This window comes from Anopheles stephensi, chromosome X (assembly GCF_013141755.1).
Source record: "Anopheles stephensi strain Indian chromosome X, UCI_ANSTEP_V1.0, whole genome shotgun sequence".
Lineage (NCBI taxonomy): Eukaryota > Metazoa > Arthropoda > Insecta > Diptera > Culicidae > Anopheles > Anopheles stephensi.
In genome coordinates, this window is record NC_050201.1 from 642,714 (window position 1) to 664,226 (window position 21,513).

General features: G+C 43.5%; 3 protein-coding genes across 5 annotated transcripts in view; 2 read left to right on the forward strand and 1 right to left on the reverse strand.

Annotated features, from left to right (window-relative positions):
* Nucleotides 1-46: 46 nt before the first annotated feature.
* Nucleotides 47-21,513, reverse strand: part of LOC118517651 (neuronal acetylcholine receptor subunit alpha-7-like) — an 80,235-nt gene continuing 58,768 nt past the window's right edge. The window contains exons 6-14 of one of the 2 annotated variants that reach the window (XM_036063983.1): nt 20,933-21,042; nt 18,400-18,580; nt 13,868-13,943; nt 13,578-13,772; nt 12,076-12,162; nt 11,880-11,989; nt 11,675-11,808; nt 11,299-11,602; nt 47-10,503 (exon numbers count right to left, since the gene is read on the reverse strand). In XM_036063983.1, coding sequence (XP_035919876.1) covers nt 10,351-10,503; nt 11,299-11,602; nt 11,675-11,808; nt 11,880-11,989; nt 12,076-12,162; nt 13,578-13,772; nt 13,868-13,943; nt 18,400-18,580; nt 20,933-21,042 — 1,350 coding nt within the window. In that variant the 3' untranslated portion in view covers nt 47-10,350. The remainder of the gene's footprint in view (nt 10,504-11,298; nt 11,603-11,674; nt 11,809-11,879; nt 11,990-12,075; nt 12,163-13,577; nt 13,773-13,867; nt 13,944-18,399; nt 18,581-20,932; nt 21,043-21,513) is intronic. The other variant, XM_036063993.1, reaches the window with a different exon arrangement.
* LOC118517738 overlaps nt 4,924-21,513 on the forward strand; it is a 90,940-nt gene continuing 74,350 nt past the window's right edge. Inside the window, exons 1-2 of the mRNA XM_036034528.1 lie at nt 4,924-4,947; nt 5,012-5,077. Coding sequence (XP_035890421.1) covers nt 4,939-4,947; nt 5,012-5,077 — 75 coding nt within the window. The 5' untranslated portion in view covers nt 4,924-4,938. The remainder of the gene's footprint in view (nt 4,948-5,011; nt 5,078-21,513) is intronic.
* LOC118517673 (ELAV-like protein 2) overlaps nt 4,945-21,513 on the forward strand; it is a 111,912-nt gene continuing 95,343 nt past the window's right edge. Inside the window, exon 1 of one of the 2 annotated variants that reach the window (XM_036064064.1) lies at nt 4,945-5,077. The gene's annotated coding sequence lies outside the window, so the exon portion shown is untranslated. The remainder of the gene's footprint in view (nt 5,078-21,513) is intronic. The other variant, XM_036064075.1, reaches the window with a different exon arrangement.

Sequence of the window (21,513 nt, forward strand, 5' to 3'; positions counted from 1 at the left end):
TTGTGTAGTGTTGATGCCTGTTCGCCGAAGGAAAAGTCTGCAGATGTTTGGAAATTATTTGAATAATTTTATTTCGAACATAATTCAACCGTTGTGCTGTTCGGTTTTGTTGTTTTTTTTTTGGTTTGTTTTGTTTTCTTTTGTTTATTTTATTCATTATTCATTATTCGGCGTTTGTGTGTGTGTGTGTGTGTGTGTGTGTGTGTGTGTGTGTGTGTGTGTGTGTGTGTGTGAGTAAGTGTTTTCATTGTTTGCTGTGTTTTATTTATTTTGTTAGTAGTTTTTGCTTCAATCATCGTTGCATCCAATCCTTTTACCTGTTTCGCTTCAACACTTTTTCTTACTTTATCTGTCTTCTGTCATTGTTTCACTGTTTCCAATTTTCCTGTTCATTTTCTTTCTTTCTCTTCTTGTGATGCTTTTCACATCGTAGATTTCTATTTCTTTTCCTGTGTATTTTTGTCAGTGTGTGTATTTGTGTGTATGTATTGTGAGTGCCTCTTTCTTTCTGTCTAACAAATCTCGCTTACAACCATTATTGAACGTTTTCAAAAAATGCAATGATTGATTTATGCTCTCTCACTATGCAATCTATGAAAAGTTGCCCACCAGCCAGCCTCCTCATCCGTCTCCCTACTCCGCTCGCCACAACACAGCCTGCTGACTGTCTCCCCTCTCCTGTTGGCACCTTCACACCTCATCGGCTTCCTTCACTCAATGTCGGGAGCGTTCCGTCCCGTCCCCCGTCTTTCTACATCGAAGGTATTCGTTTTAGTTTAACGGCTACTTGTTTTCTGCTTTTTTTTTCTTTACTTCTCTTTTATAAAATGTGTATGTATGTCGTTTTGCTTGTTTGTTTCTTTTTTTAAATTACCTTCAGATTATAGTGTTTTTTCAGTTTATTATTTTAGTTTTGCTTACTTTTTCCCCCCGTTTTTTGCGTTAATTTTCCACAACTCTCACACCGTTTGCCAGTTGCGCAATCAAAATTGTAGTTAAATAAAGTGCCAGGCATCTTCACCGGGCACAGAAGGATGTGCTGTTACGCTGCTCGCCGAGGAGTGCCACAGCGCGCGTGACTGTGGGACTCTGGGGTGGATACTGTTTTTTACAAGAATATTCAGCGTTCGTCGTTCGCGGCCCGATATTTCGTACTATTGCGTCGGATTTAAACACGGGATCCCCCATTCAAACTGCGTGTGCTCGCTAACGACGGGCCTTATACGGTAAGAAGTAATAGTATGCAAACATTCGAAACATTCGGTGTGTATGTGTTAGCCGTTAACGCCTGGATTTGAGCCAGAATTCGGTTTTCATGCCGCCATTTTGTTTTCTTATTTGGATTGGATTTTGCACGAACAATTCACTAACGTTTGTCAGAAGTTTAACTATAATAATTGGAACTGATTTATCAACTTGGTTGGTATAGGTTAGAGTTTAGTAGTGTTTGAATCTGTAGCTTGTTTGTGTGTTACAGTGTCGGGGTTGTTTAAGTGTGTGTTTTGTATGTATTTTTAATTTAAGTTTAACACGGTTGTTTTTTAGAGCCATTTATTTAGAGCAGCGACGGTCGCCATCTTACGGAGGGTGTTTGACACGCCAGCGAAAGGACCATCGTTTTGGCAAGAGCTTTGTTGTTCCAGCTAAGTTTAATTCTTCTGCCTTCTGGTAGTTTGTCAAAGTGATACGAGTTACGAAAACAAATACAACAAAAATGCTTACGTTACAGTAAGAAGCTTCCGTTAGGCATGTTTTAACTACTAGTAAACCAAAACTTTCCTTCATTGATTCTAATTTAGCTGCGTCAAATCGGTTTGGTAAAAATATAAATTATAAGTAGTTTAACTTCAGTACACTCAAATAAAATATATTTATTTTTTAATTACATCCCAAAACGAATCACTGGCGAATTTTGTGCCATATGTGTTGAAGCCTGAAAGTATGAAATTTGAGAAGGCAATGAGCCAACCCCCGGGAGAGTCAAAGCTACAGATTGTAGATTTGTAATTGTGTTGCATATTGTTAGGCGCTCGCACATCCCGTTTTCAACGCTAAAACCCATCAGTGGCTTGTAGTGAGATACTCACTTTTGCTATATTGTTGTTAGAATTACATAACTGTGAAGTGTAGAGTATTGTTAGTGTTCAAGTATGACAGTTGGCCGCGTAGTATTGGCACATCGTATCGTGTAACAGTTTTGGGTGCGCGTTTACGAAACTCTTTTAGTTGCGTGTGCATTTGGCAAATGGCAGAAACATTGGTTAATCTTTTGACTGTGTGTGTGTGTGCTGTGTATGTTTGTTAGTTTTGTGTTTGGATATACGGGTTTCGCGCTTCCTTACAGTATACGTCGCATCTTACAGTTGTTGTAAGGTTAATCAACCACATAGAGACTAATAGTCTGTTAAATAGTTGCCTGATTAAAGGAGTAACGTAAACTCTTCCAACAAGCTGCAGCTCGGGACGCTCGCTTACGATGCTAACCTTATTCGTACTAGTTAAAGAAATGAATTGACTATCGGTATCAACTAACAACTAATGAGTATAACAGTGCTGTAGAATCGTTTCTTCATTTAATCGTAGTTCCATTCCTGGGCTGTCAAACCAAACCAGTATCGGACAGTTGTAACGTTCTTATATATGAGTATAAAACATTCAGAATTTGCTATCCTTTCACCTTCGCCAAAGTATATTAAATTCAGTTTCAGCATTGTTGTGAGGGAGAGGAAGGAACAAATATTGCTAGGACACGCTTGTCGCGATTTACAACACGAATACACTGAGCGCGCTGAACCTGACTTTGGGGTCTTATAATAGTCTCGCTCTTTCTCTCCCTCTCTCACTCTCTCGTGTTCTCTCGATCACGATCTCCTTTTTGGAGTAACGCAAAGCACGGTTTCAAACCGTGCTTTAGTCTCTTGCGCGTCGTTCTGCGGTGAACTTAGTGTCCCGTGTACCGACTCTGATCTAACAAACCTAAAACAACTCGGTGTCCGATATGTGTAAGTGTGTGCGTGTGTGTATTTTATCCTCACGAAAGAGGAAAGATAGAAGCAAAGTAGGGCTGGAGTTGGAAAAGGTGGGCGGACGGGATAGAAACACAGTGGTATTGTAAGTAATTTGCACTACTCGTGATTAATTTGCTAACGGTTTGGATGAACCAGGGTCGCTAACCTTCGAATTGTTTTCCTTTCCACGACCTGCCACGACTCACTAACACCTAGGCGCGCACTTCGACGTAGAACGCCGACGGTGACGGTCACCGCCGGGGTATTCCGAACGCGTTTCTGTGTTTTAATTTATCGGATTTAGACATTTATGCTTTACTTTGTTCGTTCGTTTCTCTTTATTTATATTTATATATACTTTGGTTTAATATATACTTTTTTTTAAATGGTAATTAAAATAGCCGTGTGTGTCTTGAGTGGGCGTGAGAGTGTGTCGTGTGCCAGGTAAGGTGTGAGAAAAAGTTTGGCGTTAGAAACGTGTAGGTGTGTGAGTGAGTGTTGATGTGGTTAGTAAATTGATGTGCTAAAACAAACTCTAATCCTATGCCTTTTCCATCGTCTCGAGTCACCTCAACGAAAACTGTACGTAGTCGTGCACACATTCTCGAATCCGCTTAATCTCAAGGTTTCTTCACAAAACTAGCGAAATAGTAACGTTAGTAAAAAAAAAAACAAAAAGAAACAAAACGAGAAAAAGGCGATGGTGACGAGTGAACTTCTTTAAAGCCCGGATTAATATTATTTAACTATCAACGTAACTTACAGATCGTATCGTGTCTTTTTTTTGTTTTGTTTCGTTTTCTTATTGAAATCTCTTTTTTTCGCAAAAACTAACCCATGCGGGCGAAAAGAGCAACAATGGTAGCCAATTGGAGTTGCAACACATGTTGGCGCTTCGTTTATTGTTCATACATGTTTTGCCCTTGCAGGGAACCTCTGGCCTCTGTTAGGTTTATTGGCATGGTGGTGTCCCTTTTGTTCTGAAGTTTTGTTAATCTGTTTATTTTTAATTTTGGCCGAAGATGTTCAGCTACTGTGAATTCAAGTTCGAGCACTGCCGTGCATTCTGTTCTTTGAATGGGTAGTGTTGGGTGATTAATACGGTTTTTTTTAATAGTTTGATATCGCTTATCTGTTTTAATCTCTCTCTCTCTCTCTCTCTCTCTCTCTCTCTCTCTCTCTCTCTATCCCTCTCTCGCTCTCTTACTCACATTCTTGTTTTTGCTTTTGTTTCTTTTTTTTGCTGGAAGACCGGTTTTATTCAAACGATAGCATCCTCTCACCTTTCGATACGTGTGCGTGGGTGTGTGTAGCCGAGAGATTACTTAGCGTTGGTGTATAATTTAGTAACAACAGTAGTGCAGTTTAAATGGCTGTATGTGAGCTGGGTGCTAGTGTGTTCATGTGTGTGCACAAAGAAACATGTGATATACACTGGAAAAAGTGCCGTGTACACTGATTATCGGGAGATCGTCGGGTGAATATCGGGGAACCGCCAAGATCATCCATTCTCGCTGTTCTAGTGGTTAGTAAGTTGTTTGTTTTATACGGTCGCCAAATATCTGAACCTAGCTACAGTACGGAATGCGTCATTTTTTAGTTTGTGTTTTTAGTGTCTTTAGTGCGTGTGTGTGTGTTTGTGAATGTGTTGCGTAGTGGTTAGATAAGGGATCGGGGCGCTTAACCAACGATCGTTGCGTGTGTGGAAAAAAAGGTGAGAGAGCGGAGTCTTTTTAGTTACGCCATGATTGTTTACTTTCGTGTCGCCCTCGCTGGCCATGTTGCATGTTCGGCGATCCGACCTGTCACTCACTGACAGGCATACTTATAGTATTGTACTCGTCTATCACTACTTCGTCACACGATCGTGTGTGTGGCTGTGTCTGTGCGTGCCTCTCGCGGTGAGCCACCGGTTTAATAATGGAGAAAAATGTTTAGTGTGAGTAAGAGGTGCGGTACTGTCAAACGTGTCAAACCTTTAACGTCACGCGTGCGTTTGACAGGTGTCAGTTCTGACTCCGGAGATTTCTTCGCTGGAAGGATATATCGTCCAGGCTTCCGTTTTTGCGGTAAGTAAAGATTTCACTACACATTTTTCACGGCCTCGCCGTTCCTGTCAAGCGACCAACGATCGGGTTTCTTTTGTCTTATGTGAAGTTTCACCCGAGTGTTGGTCGGGGAATTCGGTGTTGCTTGTTTTTAGTTTTACTGATTTATTTTACTTCACTATCGTAATCTGCACCCTACCTCTTGTCACACGAATTTTAAATGCCACGACTCGCCGTCCTGGTGGCTTTTGATTATAAATATGCACTTTGTTTACTATTATTTTAGTGTTGCTTGATAGCTTTAGCTTAACGTTTAATGTCCGGTTCTGCACGGTCTTGCTATAATTGTAATACCACATGATGTGCTTATGTACTAAACTTTTGATTTAACAGTTGGCTTTTTTGCTAATGCTTCGTGTGTTTTTTTAGTTTTAATATGGTTTTTTTGCTGCTTTTGCCCGTCGCGATTTCACTAACGCCCGAGTTCGATTCCCCATAATACTACGAAACTACTCGTGGTTGTTCTCTACCATTTGATGCTTTGATCGACCCTTCGAGGTCTCGCTCACTCTCACTCACTCAACCGTTCGTCGGCCAAGCAAACAATGCTTTCGTTTCGAAACGTGGCGGCCTTAAAGGATCAAACTTTAGTTTGTTTCTTTGTTTTTGCTAGGAGTGTTTTCATCTCATGCTTTTGATTTGTTTTGTTTTTTTTAATCTGTCACACTCTGTTGATTTGACCTTTTTTTTAGGATTTTTTTAAATGTATAAAAATGTAACAACAGTTTCCGCCAGGATTTTTAAACTCTTATGTCACAGTGTCGGCGCGTGTATTTGTGATTCGCAGTATTTTTTTATGTTTTTGCTTAGTGTTCGTTCCAGATTTAGATGTTTGTTCCTTTATTATTGTGGTTTGGCTTTGATTGAAGCTCCGGCATATGGGCGGGGTGACAGCGTTGGGGGGGGGGGGGGGGTGATTTTCTAGGAGATTTGGATGGGGGGAAAGGAAAGGGTGATAAGAAAACTTGTGTGCAACACAATTTGCAGAGAGGTTCCGTTACTTTGCCATTAAATATCCGTATTACAAACATCGTTTCGATTCAAGTTGAAGATTTAAACAAGCTGTTTTTGATTGATTGTTTACTCTTCTTGACAGTGTTTTCCTTTTTGATTTTTAGTTTAGTTTTGTTTTGCTCTTAGTAAGTATGTGTTATAAATATGTGTGTGTGTGTGTGTGTTTTTTATATTTTCTTTACGTACGGTGTAACGTTTATATGTTGTATAAATATGCTTACTTTTTGCAGGTTATAGTGTGACGTTTTATTTTTGCTTTTCTGTCTTTCTTCTTCTTATTTGTAACGTTTTACGCCGGATTAGTATTTTTTGCTGTGTGAGTGTTTGTTAAAATGTATTTTTAATTAACTTCTTGTCACTTAACCACTGAGTCCGGATGAGAGAGAGAGAGAGCGTGGTGCATTGTTTTGCCGTGTGTTAAAGCTAGCCACAATTACATTTTTGTTTTGCAAAGTAGGAATCAGGAGGTGGGAGGAAGCAGGAGAGCAGGAGGGAATCGTTGCTATTTTGCAATTTGTTGTGCAATGTCGAGATTGATTGCCAAAGATCGATTAGACAGGTTAGACAGAAGGGAGTAGCGTTCAACATGTCAACGTTAAAGTGACCAGCGTTAACATTTTTTTCTGCGGCAAAACTTTGTTTAAAAGTGAGGTCAAGGATAAAGATATCCATTCCATGTTTTAAAGGGGTAAATTGTCCATTACGCGTACCACATCGTTTGTTATTGGTTTTTGTTTAAGCATGTCTTTATGCTTTTAGTTATGGCGGCACAGTTTAAGCCATCGCTTCATTTGATTCAGTTGCAATAGAAAATGGGTGTTTTGTTTTTACCATCTGCAACGATGTGCTACTTTACGGTCAGTTTTAATTAATTATTTTTATTTCTATTTTTTTTTGTTTTACTCGTTTAAGGTGAAGCCATTTTGCGTGTTTTTGCAAATTCTTTTCGAAGTAGCCATTTTGTTTTAGATTGTTACGAACAGTGTTGGTTGTTTGTTTGTCGTTTTGTTTTGCTGGTTATTTTTCAATGTATCTGATAGCCTTCTGTCAATGAATCCCTTTTTCGTGTTTTGTTTTGTTTGTTTTGTTATTTTGTTTTTTTTTGTTAGTGGTTATCACAGCATTTTTCTTTTCATCTGTCACCATTGTTCGCGCACCGGCTTTAAACTTTGCCTGAGCTGTTGTTCAAAGTCCTACCGCAAAACATTCCATCTCGCTTTCTCGCTTCCTGTCTCGCTCACAGTTACTCCATTTGACGGTTCACTACCACACACAACAGGCGCCGAAAAAGTGTTTCAAATTTGACGATTATTATCTGGGCGACGATATATTAACAAAACGTTTAGCTTAGTAACAACTACGTAAAACGTTGCGAACGTGGGACATTTTGACGTAAACTTTCGCGGCCTGGCTACGGTTTTTCGAAAATTGAGCTACTAACTGATTTCTGTCCTTTACTTTGCGGGCAATCCGATCGGGCAAAGCATTTATCCTTCCGGTGCGTCCATTATCCCTCGCCTATTTGCTATATGCAATTTCCTCCTATAACGCCTAACGCCTACTACAGCTAAACAGAAAACACAGTGAACCGATTAGTTTAAACCCGACTTGCAAGAACGTTTTGCTTGGCAGAAGAATGTATCAATTGAAAGCATTTCGTAGTTCTAGGCACTGTAAAACTGTCCAATATTGTTTTGTGTGGTGTGATGGGTTTACGTGCGGCCTACTACCACCGCACTCGTGCACACACTTCTACGGTGAGCGAATCTCACCTCCACATTTGCCTATCAACGGTTAATCAGTGCGCTGATGCTGAGGCTCGCTCACACTAGCCTGCCTTTCTGTCTATATCTCACTCGCTTTCTGTCCGTATGTCCGAAGAAAGTCGTCACGAATGGCAGTGGTCTCACCTTATCAGTTGGATGAGCCAGTGACGTTTAGCCGGTCAATCAATCAATTCTCACCATTCTATCTGATTTGTCTCGCATGTTCTCGCTCTGGCTGAGACTGTATTTGTCCCTTTTTCTTCTCAGCTTTCTCTCGCATATTACTCAGTACCTAGATATTTTTTTGCTGGCTTTTGCCTACCCATATACTGCTGTCACTCAGTTTGACGTTTCTGGAGCCTCCTGTCAGTAGTACGTAAGCTAGTTGGAAGAACCTCATAATAAAGGGGCCTGGGACCTATCGGGGGTTTGTTTTAGTACATTTTGGTAGTTTGACTAAGAGTTCCCGTCTACAGGGTGCGATTTGCTTGTTTCTATGCTATCAAGAATCGGGTTTATTCTTGTGGGTTTTTGCTAGCATCACAGTTAGCCAGCCAGCGCACGGTGGACTGGTTTATATGGGTTTGTCGAATTCGTTCTGCCTGCCGATATCAGCGGAATAATGTTTTCTGCTGCCGATCTGACACCTTCTGTTGTACCCCATCGGGGCACCAACGGATAGCTACGAGGATTGATGTATTGATAAACGGATGATTTTACTGCCCGTATTCCACGCGGTTAACTGGAGAACAACTTTGGTGAAGAATGCTCAATGAACAGCAATAGGAAACGATACACTTAACACGAACAAGTGAGATAAAACTTCTTTTACACAAAACACTCGGCTAACTGATGAAAGTTCTACACACGCTACGCTTCTGTCAGTACTGATGCTGTTACTCAGAACGGCTGTCTACGGTTCGGTAAAGTAATTCGTATTCTCCAAAAATCTATGACTAACTTAGAGAGCGAAGCGAACGCTTCAAAGCTTCTGCTTAAACTACCATATGAAGCGATATAACCAGTAACGAACAGTTTCCGAAACTCGAACCTATATTGGAACAATGCCGTAATCGCTGCTAGAATTTGGAAGCTGGATGATATCTCCTGCATGTCTGCAAATTAAAAACATGTCCTCCTAGCTATATTACGTGACTGCTGCAACACACATTCTGCCCCACGTAACCCTCATACTCGTACCAGCTTACCATGCATCGCCGTGCTGCTTACCCCATTTTGCTTTCCGGCTCTTCGTGTGCGTTCTTCTCCTAGGATCAATTAGCACAGCCTAATAGGATAGGTGGCGCCACTGTTATCGGTAGAAATGTTAATCATAGTAGTTGCAATTAGTAGAAGCATTAGTAGTTGCTCTGGTGTGTGTTTTGTTTTCGCACTCTCTTCCCATAGTATTATTAGTAGTTGACGTTAGTAGTATAAGTAGTAGTGGTAGTAGTATAAGTAGTAGTAATAGTAGTTGTATGAACCAGTAGTATTAGTAGCACTAGAAGAATTTCTTGACGGTAGTTATGGTACTCGGTGTAGTCTTCCATTCTCCGCAGCTTCGCTTCGGTAATGCGCTGTTGCGGCTATTATTGAGGTGTTGTCTTTCCGGTCTTGAAGTTGAAGCTGCCTTTCCGTTCTTCTCGCAGCCCACCCCCCCCCCCCTCCTCATCATCTGAACATAGGGACTTGGAGGATAGGAAGCTTCGGCCTCCCGTATCGACATTCTCCTTTCTACTCCTCCCTTCGCCGTCTGCCCCACGTTTTGCAGTGCAGTTTTATGTGCGATGTGTGCTTCTCTGTCATACTCCAGCATTTCTCTGTCTCGTTTGTAGTGTTGCTGCCTGGAGGTTTTAGTTTTGATCGCTTTTCCTTGCTAGCGGAGTAGTGTGATATAAAAAAGAACTCTGCATTGTCGCAGAGAGTCGCTGCTCCTCCAACATCTCAACCGTTTCGTAGTCTTCATATCCACATCGTATATCAATTATCGCAATCCGTTGTCTGCACCCTACATTGCAGTTGCGTCAGTACCTTTCTATTTTCTTACGTGTCGCTGATGAGCTTAAAATTCTTCACGAAAATGTACACATACCGTCGCAGGCGGTAATCGGCCACGTTAACCAGCTGTGCGAGACCGTAGGCGAGTGAGTGCCGTTTGCGTACCAACCACCAGCACGCCACCAGTACGCCGCAGAGCAGTACGAGCAGCAGCAGTAGTAGTGGGAGTGGGAAGCAGCAACTCTGTAGCAGCTCGTACGCGAAACCATCATTGCAACCGCCCTCGTGCTTATCGTTGTTAGTGTCCTCGTCGTCGTCGTAATCGTCACCCTGTTGTCCGTGGTGGTGCGTGCCGGGATCGATGGTGGCGGTGATGGTGGTGAAGCGGGAAGGAAGGGTGGAGGTGGTACGATCGTGCTGACCGTTAGTGCCGGTGTGCCGCCGTGCTGATGGTTGTTATGAAACGATAAAGTGCGGCGCAGAGAAAAGAACAGCCAGCGTGGCGATGATCGTGAACAGGGTGAATATGATAAGGCACAGACGATCGACTACCATGGCGGCGAACTTCCATTCGCGCGTGATTTCGCCACTCTCGTCCTCCTTGCGGAGCTGTAAAAGCATGTGTGTGTGAGAGAAGAAAAAAGACATAGATTAAGTAATGCTAAACCAAGTAGCGAGCATGGTAGTGTAGCGATAATAATCTACTATTTTCAATCGAATTGCATAACTACAGACGATATCATCTGTTGCCTTCCGTTGGCTACTTTTGATTCAAAGTATGCAATTCGAAAGTCTAATTAGTATAAAAAATAACATTGGTTATTAGTAAAGTAACAAAGTTTATTACTCTCCATGAACAAAAATCATTTCTCTTTTGTTTTGGTTTCATAACGCCTGATAGTATGCTATGATAGTGTATATTTTAGAAGCTAGTTTTAGCGTTTTTTGCGTGGATTCCTAGACAAAATTAAAATATTGCCTACTTTCAGGCTCATGAAACTAAAACAAAGCTCAGTGATGAGCATCTGTGAGAAGTAATTCATCTACAGTGACGGATAATAGAATAAGACCATCAAACTATCAAACGCAATTACAATAATTAAATTTTCTATCCCAATGTGGCAGAATGGTAAAAAGCGAATCAGAGACGATTTCCCAATTGGTCCAATATATCTTTGTTATCTCAAGATCTGAGTTTTACAAAAAAAGTAGATTCGTCAAATATCAGCACCATCGCATCCTATTGTCCACCACTGCATAATGAGCAACTTTGCTTAAAACGCTTCATACAAGAGACAAATGAAGTCTAATGACTTAAAGTCGCTAAAAACTAACCAACCAACCAGCCAACCAACCAACCGACCAACTCGTTAAACAAAAGATATGTATTAAAAGAAAACAAACCACCTGATCGGTGATGTAGCGTAGCTCCTTCAGTATCAGCGCTAGCTCGTACTCGGCGGACGAGCTGAGACAGGTATGCGAGGAAACGGTTTCGTGCAGGCGGCCACCACCAGCACTAATCGTACCGAGACCGGCAGAACGTCCGATCGTGTCGGTCGCACCGATCGGCCCTACACTACCATCCTCACCCTGACGGTACACGGTGCGGTAGTATGTGGGGTTATGTGGCAGCGTGTTGCACCGGTGATTGCACCGGAAGTCGTCGTCGATGTCCAGAACGTTGGCGAGCAGTGACTTGGAGGACCTGCAGAAAAGTCGAGTGTTAGTCATATTGACATGCGCCATAGCCTTGCGCCAAGGGCGCAAAAATACCAACCGTTCACGCATCTCCACCTCCTGGAGTTGCTTATTCTTTTCGTCCACTGTTGGACGGCATGGATGCGGGTAGGGTTCTCCCGGTCGACTCATGCGCAGGATGAACGGTAACCAGATCAGGAACACAACGCGAATCTAAAGCGAAATTACTTGTGGTTGTAAGCGAAAACGGCATTCGATGGTTGACAGTCTGCTGCTATACGTACCCATTCAGACATTTCGTGCGTGTCGGAGTTACGGTGGTGATAGTTCAGGATCAGGATCGTAGACACAACCGATGAGGCAACCATGAACATGATGCAATTGAAGTAGGTTCCTTTGTGGGGCGTGTGATATAAAATGATTTAGACAATGATGAAGTCGGAGTCGTTTGCAAATATAGTACAGACGACGTAGGCTTACCTAGGAGAGGCACTGCGTCTGATGTTGCCGGCATCGTCTCGGCGACCATGTTTAGGAAGACAGTGAGTGATAGCAGAATTGTGACACCTGCAATTTACGTGTGAGTGTGTTAATCGTAGAAAAATCTTTTCGCAAGGTCTTTTACAAGATACAGAGGAGAGTTCTTTTGTCTCCACTGAGTGTTCTTAAGAATATGTAATTTCCAAAATCCTTGAGTGTATTTTATCTGAGAACTGTTCTACTGTAACTATTACTTGGATCATTGCATACATTTAGGGGCTGCCAACTCGGCATTCGTATCATGCTGAGTAGCAAGTACATTAACGTTGTATTTTTATTTTCAATTTTCTAAAGTAAGTCCCTCCTGTCAGTCTGTCCAAAATGTCGGTAATTAAAGATGGTGGAATTTATGTTTAAAAACCGCCCCATGGCAGCCCAGTTGCATTCATTATGCAGAGAGGCTTTCAGATGGATGTTTTTTGGCGGTGTAGGATTGGGACTGGTGGCGTTAGCAATGTGTTGCAACGCGCCAAAAGATCGATCCTGGCCGGTTGCGGCAGATGAAACAACAAGCAAGAAAAGCGAACAACCACTTTCGCATTCCACAGTAGAATCCGGTCCGGTCGTCCTTCGTCCCTATGCCACTTGGCGTCAGTTTTCGGGACTGGGGGGCTTTTTTGTGTCTAGCGCCATGCGACTGATTTCCGATACTGTGGAATGCTTTGACGGTGGAAGTCCATAGGGGGGAAATTTGAAGAGTGTGTGAGAGAGAGAGAGAGAGAGAGAGAGAGAGAGAGAGAGATTGTGTGGAATGGTATGCAATTGCATTGGACATTGGGGTTATCGTTGGCAAATTGCCATCTTGAGCTCTGACACTGCCAGCATCGCCAACTCCAACAGGGACGAAAAAGCAGAACAGCCATTCAGGGTCGCCCGTAAGCAACGGGCAGAGTTTGGAGAGTATGGCTACATTGTCCCTTACACACAGACACACACACACCTAGGAACCCCAGAGGAGCGATATATTTTATCGATGGAAATGCAATTTCGGACCTAGGGACACGGGGACAGGTTTTTGGTGTTTCTTGTATAAAAAACCGGTTCAAGCGGGAGGGTCCTAGAGGTAAGAATGGGAAGCTGCCGGTTTCGCGGGACATGGTTGGTATTCATGGTGCCCGAGCGTTGTGCACATCACTGCGTTGCTATAATTTATAGCAAAGATAGCTCGTTTTTCATTGAAATATTTGTGCAAGCCGGCGAATTTCCCATGCATCCGTGCTGCGAAACACGAGGCAATGGGAATTTTTGGTTGGCTCCGAAACGAAAAGCAAATCATACGGACTTACCGTATCCAGCGTTCTGTACGCATCGGGTACGAGCACGGCGGGCAAAGATATGTCACTTGCAGGTAGTGGAAGTCTTGGGGCTACAATAATTTTCCCTCCCAGAGGCTACCAAGAAACCTTGAGATAACCATGGGCGGCGACTGTAAGGTTACTTACCGAGCGATAGTTTTTCGCCGGAATCGGGTGGAAGCGTGAAACCCAGCAGAGCCATCGAGGCGATCAACACGCACGGTACGATCAGGTTGAAGAAGTAGTAGAGCGTTTTACGGCGGATCAGTATCGCGAAGGTGATGTCGATGTACGGTTCCGGGCAGCAGTTGTAGTAGATTTCGTTCCGCTTCCCAGGCACGCCTGACAAGATTGAGTCGCGTCTCGTAAGGTTACTTACGTGTTCCAAGTGGCAACATTGGTGGTAACATCTAGCACCCTATACTAGTACAACTTACCCAGTAACTCCCATTCTCCGTTAGTGATGAAGCTGCTAATATCTCCTCCAGATTCATCCTGAAGTTGTAGATCAAGCTGGAACGATAGGACAAATCACATTACTGGAGGGTAATTTCAAGCAACAGCGAACCTCTGGCAGTCGACAGCAATTCCCTAAAAATGCGCATCAATAAATCTCTTCCCGCAAAAAACGCTTTACTGACGAAATGAGTCCCCCCCCCTCCGCCTGTCCCATAACTCAGCCCGTTCTTCTCTCCAACCGCGCGACACGTGTGCGTGCATTGAATAGATAAACGGGAGAGCTTATTAAAGCGTCAGTTGATTGTTTCCCAATCCCGTTTACATCTGTGCCAAGTTTTTAAGGCTCTAAATTCAGCAGTCCCTATATCACTGGCGGCTCAAGATTCAGAAGGGCAAAGGCAAAGAAAGAAAACTCACCGGCTCACAATGAAACCGGTTTGAGAGAGGCAGGTTTGATTGCGGTTCATTTGATTGTGTGGAATCTGATGGTATGAGGCATCACTGACATCAGTCAGATGCTTTCGGGTTCGGTGATATGGTGGAACATTTAATTAGTTTCTTCGAGTGACTAGTCTGACGTATGTAGGAAAAATAAAATTCTGCTGCCGGTGAGGTTTTCTTACCGACACGTACTTCTCTAAACCACACCGCAACCACAATCTGACTTTTGTGCCTCATAAAACACGCCTAACCTAACCTCAGATTTTTCTGTTCGTTGCTGTACATACCGATGGGAGCAACGTTCGGTGAGAGATGCTGGAGGTGAGGGTTTGCCTGTGAGTCGATTTCATGCTCGACTGATAAAATTGAATCTAAATTACTGGCACCTTGCTATGATCGATAGTCGTTAGTTATGTGTCTGACAAATCGACGTTACGTGACAGACAGACAGACAGACATCGTCTCCTTCTTCCGAAGAAAAATGGCACATGACAACAACTCGTTCGGTTTAAATACGTTAATTTCAATTAATTATTGACTCGGGTTTATCACACTTCCACCGCCACCGTCACAGAGCACCGTTTCTAGTCCGTGTTGTATTTTCCCGGAAGGATGGTTAGTGCGGCAGTCCATCCGCCACACCGGATGTTGAGAATTCCGGGGATCGGGTTTCCCCGGGCGAAGATGAATTACAAACTCCTTCCGTCCCCTGTGGATATTGCATGTAACATTGCGTTCGAGGCGCTAGTATACGTGCCGGTCCCCTAGAATACGTCCGAGCGGCGATGAGGACACGCTCGAGAAATTTAATTTGCCATGACTTAATTTAATTGATTATTTACACAATCATCGTTACACTGGACCCGGGTTTCAGTAACGCAGATGGTGATGGTGTGACGAGTGGAAAGCGAGAGGCGAAAAGTTGCTCCGAAACAATCAACCAACAATGCTAACCACACTGATACTACCGGAGCGTTGCGGAGCATTATGAGAGGCAGCAGGCTAAAGCTATCCATCAAGGTGACGTTAATATCGTCCCATCGCACCACGAGATTTCCCGCTGACGAATGTCAACTGATGAGTGGAGCAGATTTTTTTCATTCTGTTCTGTTTAGTAGCTTGATTGCGCCCCCGGTACGGCACACGCTTCTCGCAAACGGTTCCTTTAATGTCAAGCACTGTTGGAGTGTTTAATGGGTGAATGAGGCGTATCCTCTTTTGCTTTCATATTTTCAGCAAACAATAATGGAAAAAAGGCCTCCACCTGAATGTTGAGCATTTGAGCAGTCAAGTAGGCAAGCAATTAATTATTATTGTTTGTAATTTTACACAGCTTTCCTATCACGGTACAAGCTAATTTATTTGTTGATATTGGTATTCCCTTGAATTTTATAACTCTCAACGGGGACACAACGCATTTGCTCGATTTCTGTAAAGCACTTGGCGTCTCCAGCAATTGATTTTTATTTCTGGATTTTTTTTAAATTTCCAAAACATTCATTCACTAAACAAAATTAAATAGGGCAGTTCGAAATTGACTTGTGCAGTCAAGTAGGCGATCAATTAATTCTTATAATTCGTAATTTTGGCATAATTCCAAATTCTTATAATTTTTAATAAGGTTACAAATGAACCAACACATTTGTTCAATTATAAATTGTTTGTTTGTTTATAATAAAAATATTTGTTATATTATAAAGCAGCTTTAAATATTTGTTATATTATAAAGCACTAAACGCCTCCATGAGTAAAATTTGTATTTCGTCAACTACCAGGCGTCTCCATCAAAATCTTATTATATGCAATAAAACATAATTCCATCTCATTCTCTTGAACTAATTGAGTGAAAACTTATTAGCACACGCGCTGGGAATGCTTAATATAAATAATATTTGTTTAAATAATAGTTGTGATGTAATAAAAGTCTGGAGTTGCCATTTTCTTCAACCATACTTTGCGTTTCTGATTAAAAATATTATATGAGGTATAAAAATGCCCCGCATCAAAATTTCCTTAACTTCAGGCGAAAAAAAACTTGCTATAGTATCTATGACAACTCTGATGGTTGTAGGAAATGGTCAGATAATTTTGAAAATTTTCCTGTTAAAAACTTCCCGAACAAATGAAACGGATGATTTGGAGAATTGGGCCCGTAATGAGAGGCGTTTTTTTACTGTCTGACCATTTTCGTGAACTGATTTTATGTGTAAATCTCATGCAACAAGAGAATGTGACACCAGTTCGATCATCAACTACCAGGCGCCTCCACAAGTAGAATGCACTAGTAGAATGCAGTAGTTTGAAGAAACAAAAAATATTATTTTGCAATATCAGAAAAGTTTCCGAGCTGTAAAAAAATCTGTTATTATTCAGTCCAAACGGCCTGGAACATTGTTAAAATTATTAGTAATTGTTCTTGTAAAGTGATATCTGCTTCAACATATCAACTGTGCGGTTTGTTTGCTGTTTAATTTTGTTAATAGCTTACACACACACATACACATTATACGATACGTTCGGTAAAACCATTGAGTATATTTGCGGTTTTCGATTCCATTGTTGTTGAGTCTGGTCAACAGTGCTGCCCAGGCGTACACCTGTGCGCTTTGCGAGCTTAACAAATTGACATTTTGCCATGCCCGTAAGGGTCGGACCTGGTGCTAAAGGGGTCATCAGTGATGATGATGATCATCATCATCATGCGCCTCAGAAACGTATTGAATTTTCCGATAGTCGATTGAAAAGTTCGCGCAACACATTGCCCATTCTCACAGAATGGTAGAATGGTTTGTGCAATCTGCTGCTGCCGCCGCTGCTGCTACTCGACCACCACACGATGGGCACCGTTTGGGCATAAATCTCTATTATGGTTCCGCTTTTCCACTGCAATTATTGTAATATCATTTCCGCATTCGAAACGTGCACGTACATACTGCTGCTGTAGTACCAACGTCTCGTCGTTCTCCACGGGACGTTCCCTGGTTATGCGGTGGTTCAATATGTCCGCCGCGATGCAAAACCTCCATCGTCGCTACATGTGATGACGGCGAAAATATGCATACCGCGCGTCACAGTTCTGCTGCTATCCCGGTGGAAAATGGGTATAACTACCTTGGGCCTGGTTTGGGCTCTGCCATGGTGGCTGATTTTGAATCGCGCATTTTCAGACGCTCAGACACTCACACAGACACACAGGCAGAGTCCTAAGCGTGCTGTGCAATCTATTTCTAGCAGAGTCTGTGTGGGTGTGTGTGTATCTGTGTTAGTATTCAGATTAAACACGCTGAAATCAACGCCCAGAAATGCGCATCAGCTCACCACCAAAAGCATCCTTTTATGTCTGCAACCATGATGACATCGGGATGAAAATGGGATGTGACCCCAGATTTGCTCGTACGAGAGAAAGAGAGACATAGAGTGGCGTGGTTTTTGTGGAAAAATAATCAATTAGAACTTTAAATTGAATAACAACATTATAATCCCTGCCCTGGCACACGAACCCGCTGCTCCGATGTCATTCACACATACACCGGGAAGCGTGGGAATCCTAAGGGCAACAACTGCTAACTCCAAGCAATGGAAGTAGGCTCCCGCTTCCGTGTACGTGAGTGTTCTGAAATTGGATATCCATGTGGGTGTCAAGTTCCCATCTGGTCAAACGTGGTAGTACGTCGGAAGGTCCAGGTTCTTCACCGTCGCTTGCATCGCAAACGGAAGCTTCCCCGGCAGGCGTATGTCACTTGGGACGCTCGAGTGGCAATCGAGAGGATAACCGCATGCATTATTCCTAACCCGGAACGACCTTGCGAAGTTCACCATGGCGAGCTGCATGGTGCGATAATTGCAGATACAATCAACACAGACTCCTATAGCGAGTCACTCTCTCTTGTTCGCCTTTTCTCTCTATCTCTTTTTTTCCTTCTTGTCAAAAAGCGCTGCGTTCTCTACTACTATGGCACTAGAGCACTGACACTGACAGCACGCAGCGGGAAATGCTATACCGGGTCAGTGTCTGCAGTCACCGTTTGACAGGTGGCAAGTCAGCGTAACCGCGGACGCGGATACCTACCTGAAACCCGTCGTACGTCCACGAGCCGAACTTCATCTCGCAGCGCTGATCGTCGAACGGGAACCAGGTGATGTCGATTTTGCAGGTAGATTTGAAAATTCCCGGCGGTACGTACAGACAGGAACCGTTGTTCCGTACGACCACGTTGGTCGGGTACGTCCCATCGAATCCTTCGTCCGCACTGTGGAAAAGAACCAGAAGAAAGGGGAAGAAGAACGAACGGGTGGGGGGTATGATTTAATCTCGGTAGCTTTGGAATGTGTGTTCATCAACAGTGTGCTATTTCTGCAAAACGTCTGCAGCAGTACGAACGTCCATTACCCGAGGTTTTTGTGCCTTACATCTTCACATTCGGCATCGACCACATTTGAGCTTTTCGCGTAGAATTGTCTTCTCTTCAAACGGGCAACAGTAGGATGGTTGGGGTGGTGGTAGGAAGAGGTGTATGGGGGACGAAAAAAGAAGTGAATTTCCCACGACGGCGCAAAAACTACAACGACTGGTGGCAATCATACGCTTCACAAATCTTTACGCCAGTCACATCCAGTGGGTCGAATTACGAGCAATTTCATGCTTCTGGCTAAGATGTTCTCGAGGTTTGCCCTTCTGTTTTTCGACACCACGCACACATACACCGCACCGATATAAGTAAAAGAATTGCTGTGTGTGTGTGTGTGTGTGTGTGTGTTTGTGCGGTTTCTCTTCACCATTTGCCCCTGAAATGTAAATGAAACTCACTTACGCTTCACTTAAGACGTAATTACCATTACAGCCGAATGCTGCTACGTGGCCAACGCCGCCGATCACGCATCTTCCAGTCCAGCAATGTCGACCGACGAGGCACACTCTCGCATTCCTACCGGAACCCGCGTTATCCGAGTTGGCATCCCATTCAATGGAATTTTATTGCTACCGGGACGATATTTTGCTGTCGATATGGTTGTGTTCCGCGTATCCGACGCAGACGCGGAAACTCCTCCTCGGGGGAAATGGAATTCTTCAACGAAAAACTGTGACCAGTTGTAACCCCGGGCTCAGGTTTTGGTGCCGGGGCTCCGGACCACTCTCTTGCCGCGCAGTGCACAACGAAAAACCTTTCGCGTAAGATACGGCGATGGGCAACACAACAATGGTTGCACCATAAGGAGTGTGTTTAGGCTGAAGATGTACCTACACTAACCTGCGGGAGAAGGTGTGCGGCGAGTGGGAGCTGGCTGAGTGAAAGATTAGTGTAGTGCGGAAAAGCAATATACGCCTTACCGGGCGAAAGCGACACTCTCGGAGGACAATTTAGCCGGATGGAGATGGAGATCGTGTGTCCCTCCTGCCGGTTGGTCTCCTGAAGGAGATTATGGAAATGAGCTTGAACTTCGGAATTAAATTCTACGGCGAAACCTGATGTGATGCTGTCGTTGCTGTTGTAAGGTTCTCCCTGGTGACGAAGTATTCGGCAGGGTGCGGTTGCTGGCGCGATGGTGTTGCTGAGCAATTGTTTTAGATTCAGCATACATGGCAACACCGGGACCGGATCGGGGGGAGAATATTATGAAATGTTGGCTTTATAAGTTTATTTCTTCCTATTTCTGGTATCCATATTCTGACGGTGGTTCAGTATGAGAAGATAAAAAAAGTATAGCGAAGAGAAAAAATGTCCAAGGACTCCCAAAGTGAAGATATCCAATGCCGGGAGGACATTGGATAGTTGACTCGGAAATCGGCAATTTCCTGGTTTGATGTACACCGGGCCGCGTCCCGTTACATATACACGGCCTGAGGATAGCGATCCAATGTGTGCACGTTGGTCCTCGAAAAATAGCGCGAGCGCGCGCGAGATGCAAAAGGCAGGAAATTTAATTACAAAACACAAGATGAACTGCTCTAACCTATCGCTGACGCTGTTTCCCACTTCTTTCGTTTGCTCGTCTCTCGTGTATCGTTTCTTGTGGCGTGAGGACGCTACGAGAGCTGGGGGAGGGGGGGGGGAGTTGGAGAGCGGGGCGTAAGGAGGCTACGGAGTGATGACTTTAGCAAACACCCGTGTCCCCCGTCCCGAGCACGTTCTGACACACCGTACCGACTCACCGACCGTTGTGTACGATTTGCCGTATTTGTTTACCTTCAGTCAGGGTGTTTAATGATGGAAGAAGAAAATGGCGCACAAGGTGCTATAATCAGCAAATCCAATCAGAAGCTATCACGAACGGAACAATCCCGACAGAGGGCGCGCGCGTGCCTCCAGAACGGTTGAGCCAGCAGAAATTAAACACTGGCACTTCATCGACGGTGACTTTGTTTGTAGATTTGATAGGATTTTCTTCGCCATTTTGTATGCGTCCCTACCAGTATCCACGTTGGCTTTCGGTTTTAATCGGTTTTTCTTTCTGCACTTACACTTTTTCCGGTTGGTATATTGGTGAGGGAAAAGGAGGATGAAGGGGGGAGGGGGGGTTGGGGTTGGCGGTGGCGTAGAGAGAAGACGCTTTGTGATGGGTAGGTGATTAGCTGGATTGAAATGACAGTATCTTTCGCCTACCTGTTGTACATCAGGACATCCGGCTTCCAGAGGCGATGCGGTGGTATCCGTAAATCACGCACCCCACCATACTCGGACGAGTTCCATCGGACGTTCATATCGTTCCACTCCTGGAAAATGCAATTAAAAGTGAGCAAAACACTGTGTATTAGTTTTGTTGAACTTTGAGCTTGATTTGCTGATGAGCAGCAGATACCGATCCGCGCTTATGTTAGCCGCTCACAGTATCCTCGCAAAAGTGCGCAAAAAGTTTTTTTTTAAATGATAATCAAGAAAAAAGATTACGCCTAGATCGACTAGGCGACTGTTGGAGGGGAGATACCGCTTTTGGGTATGATTTATTCCTATCGAGAAGTTTGTCTGCATACTGAGCGATACTGAGTACTGAGCCAATTAGTGTGGTAGTTATTACTGCTCTGCAGGATTACTCGGCATAATCTGATGATCTGGATTTAAAATTAGTTTTGGAATGAAACTATCACTGGAAATACTGTTTCAGAATTATAATTAGCTGTATTAACGAGGGGTTTGTTTTTGTAATTGGACAGGACTAATTTAGTGTTTCAAATATAATAGTTCAT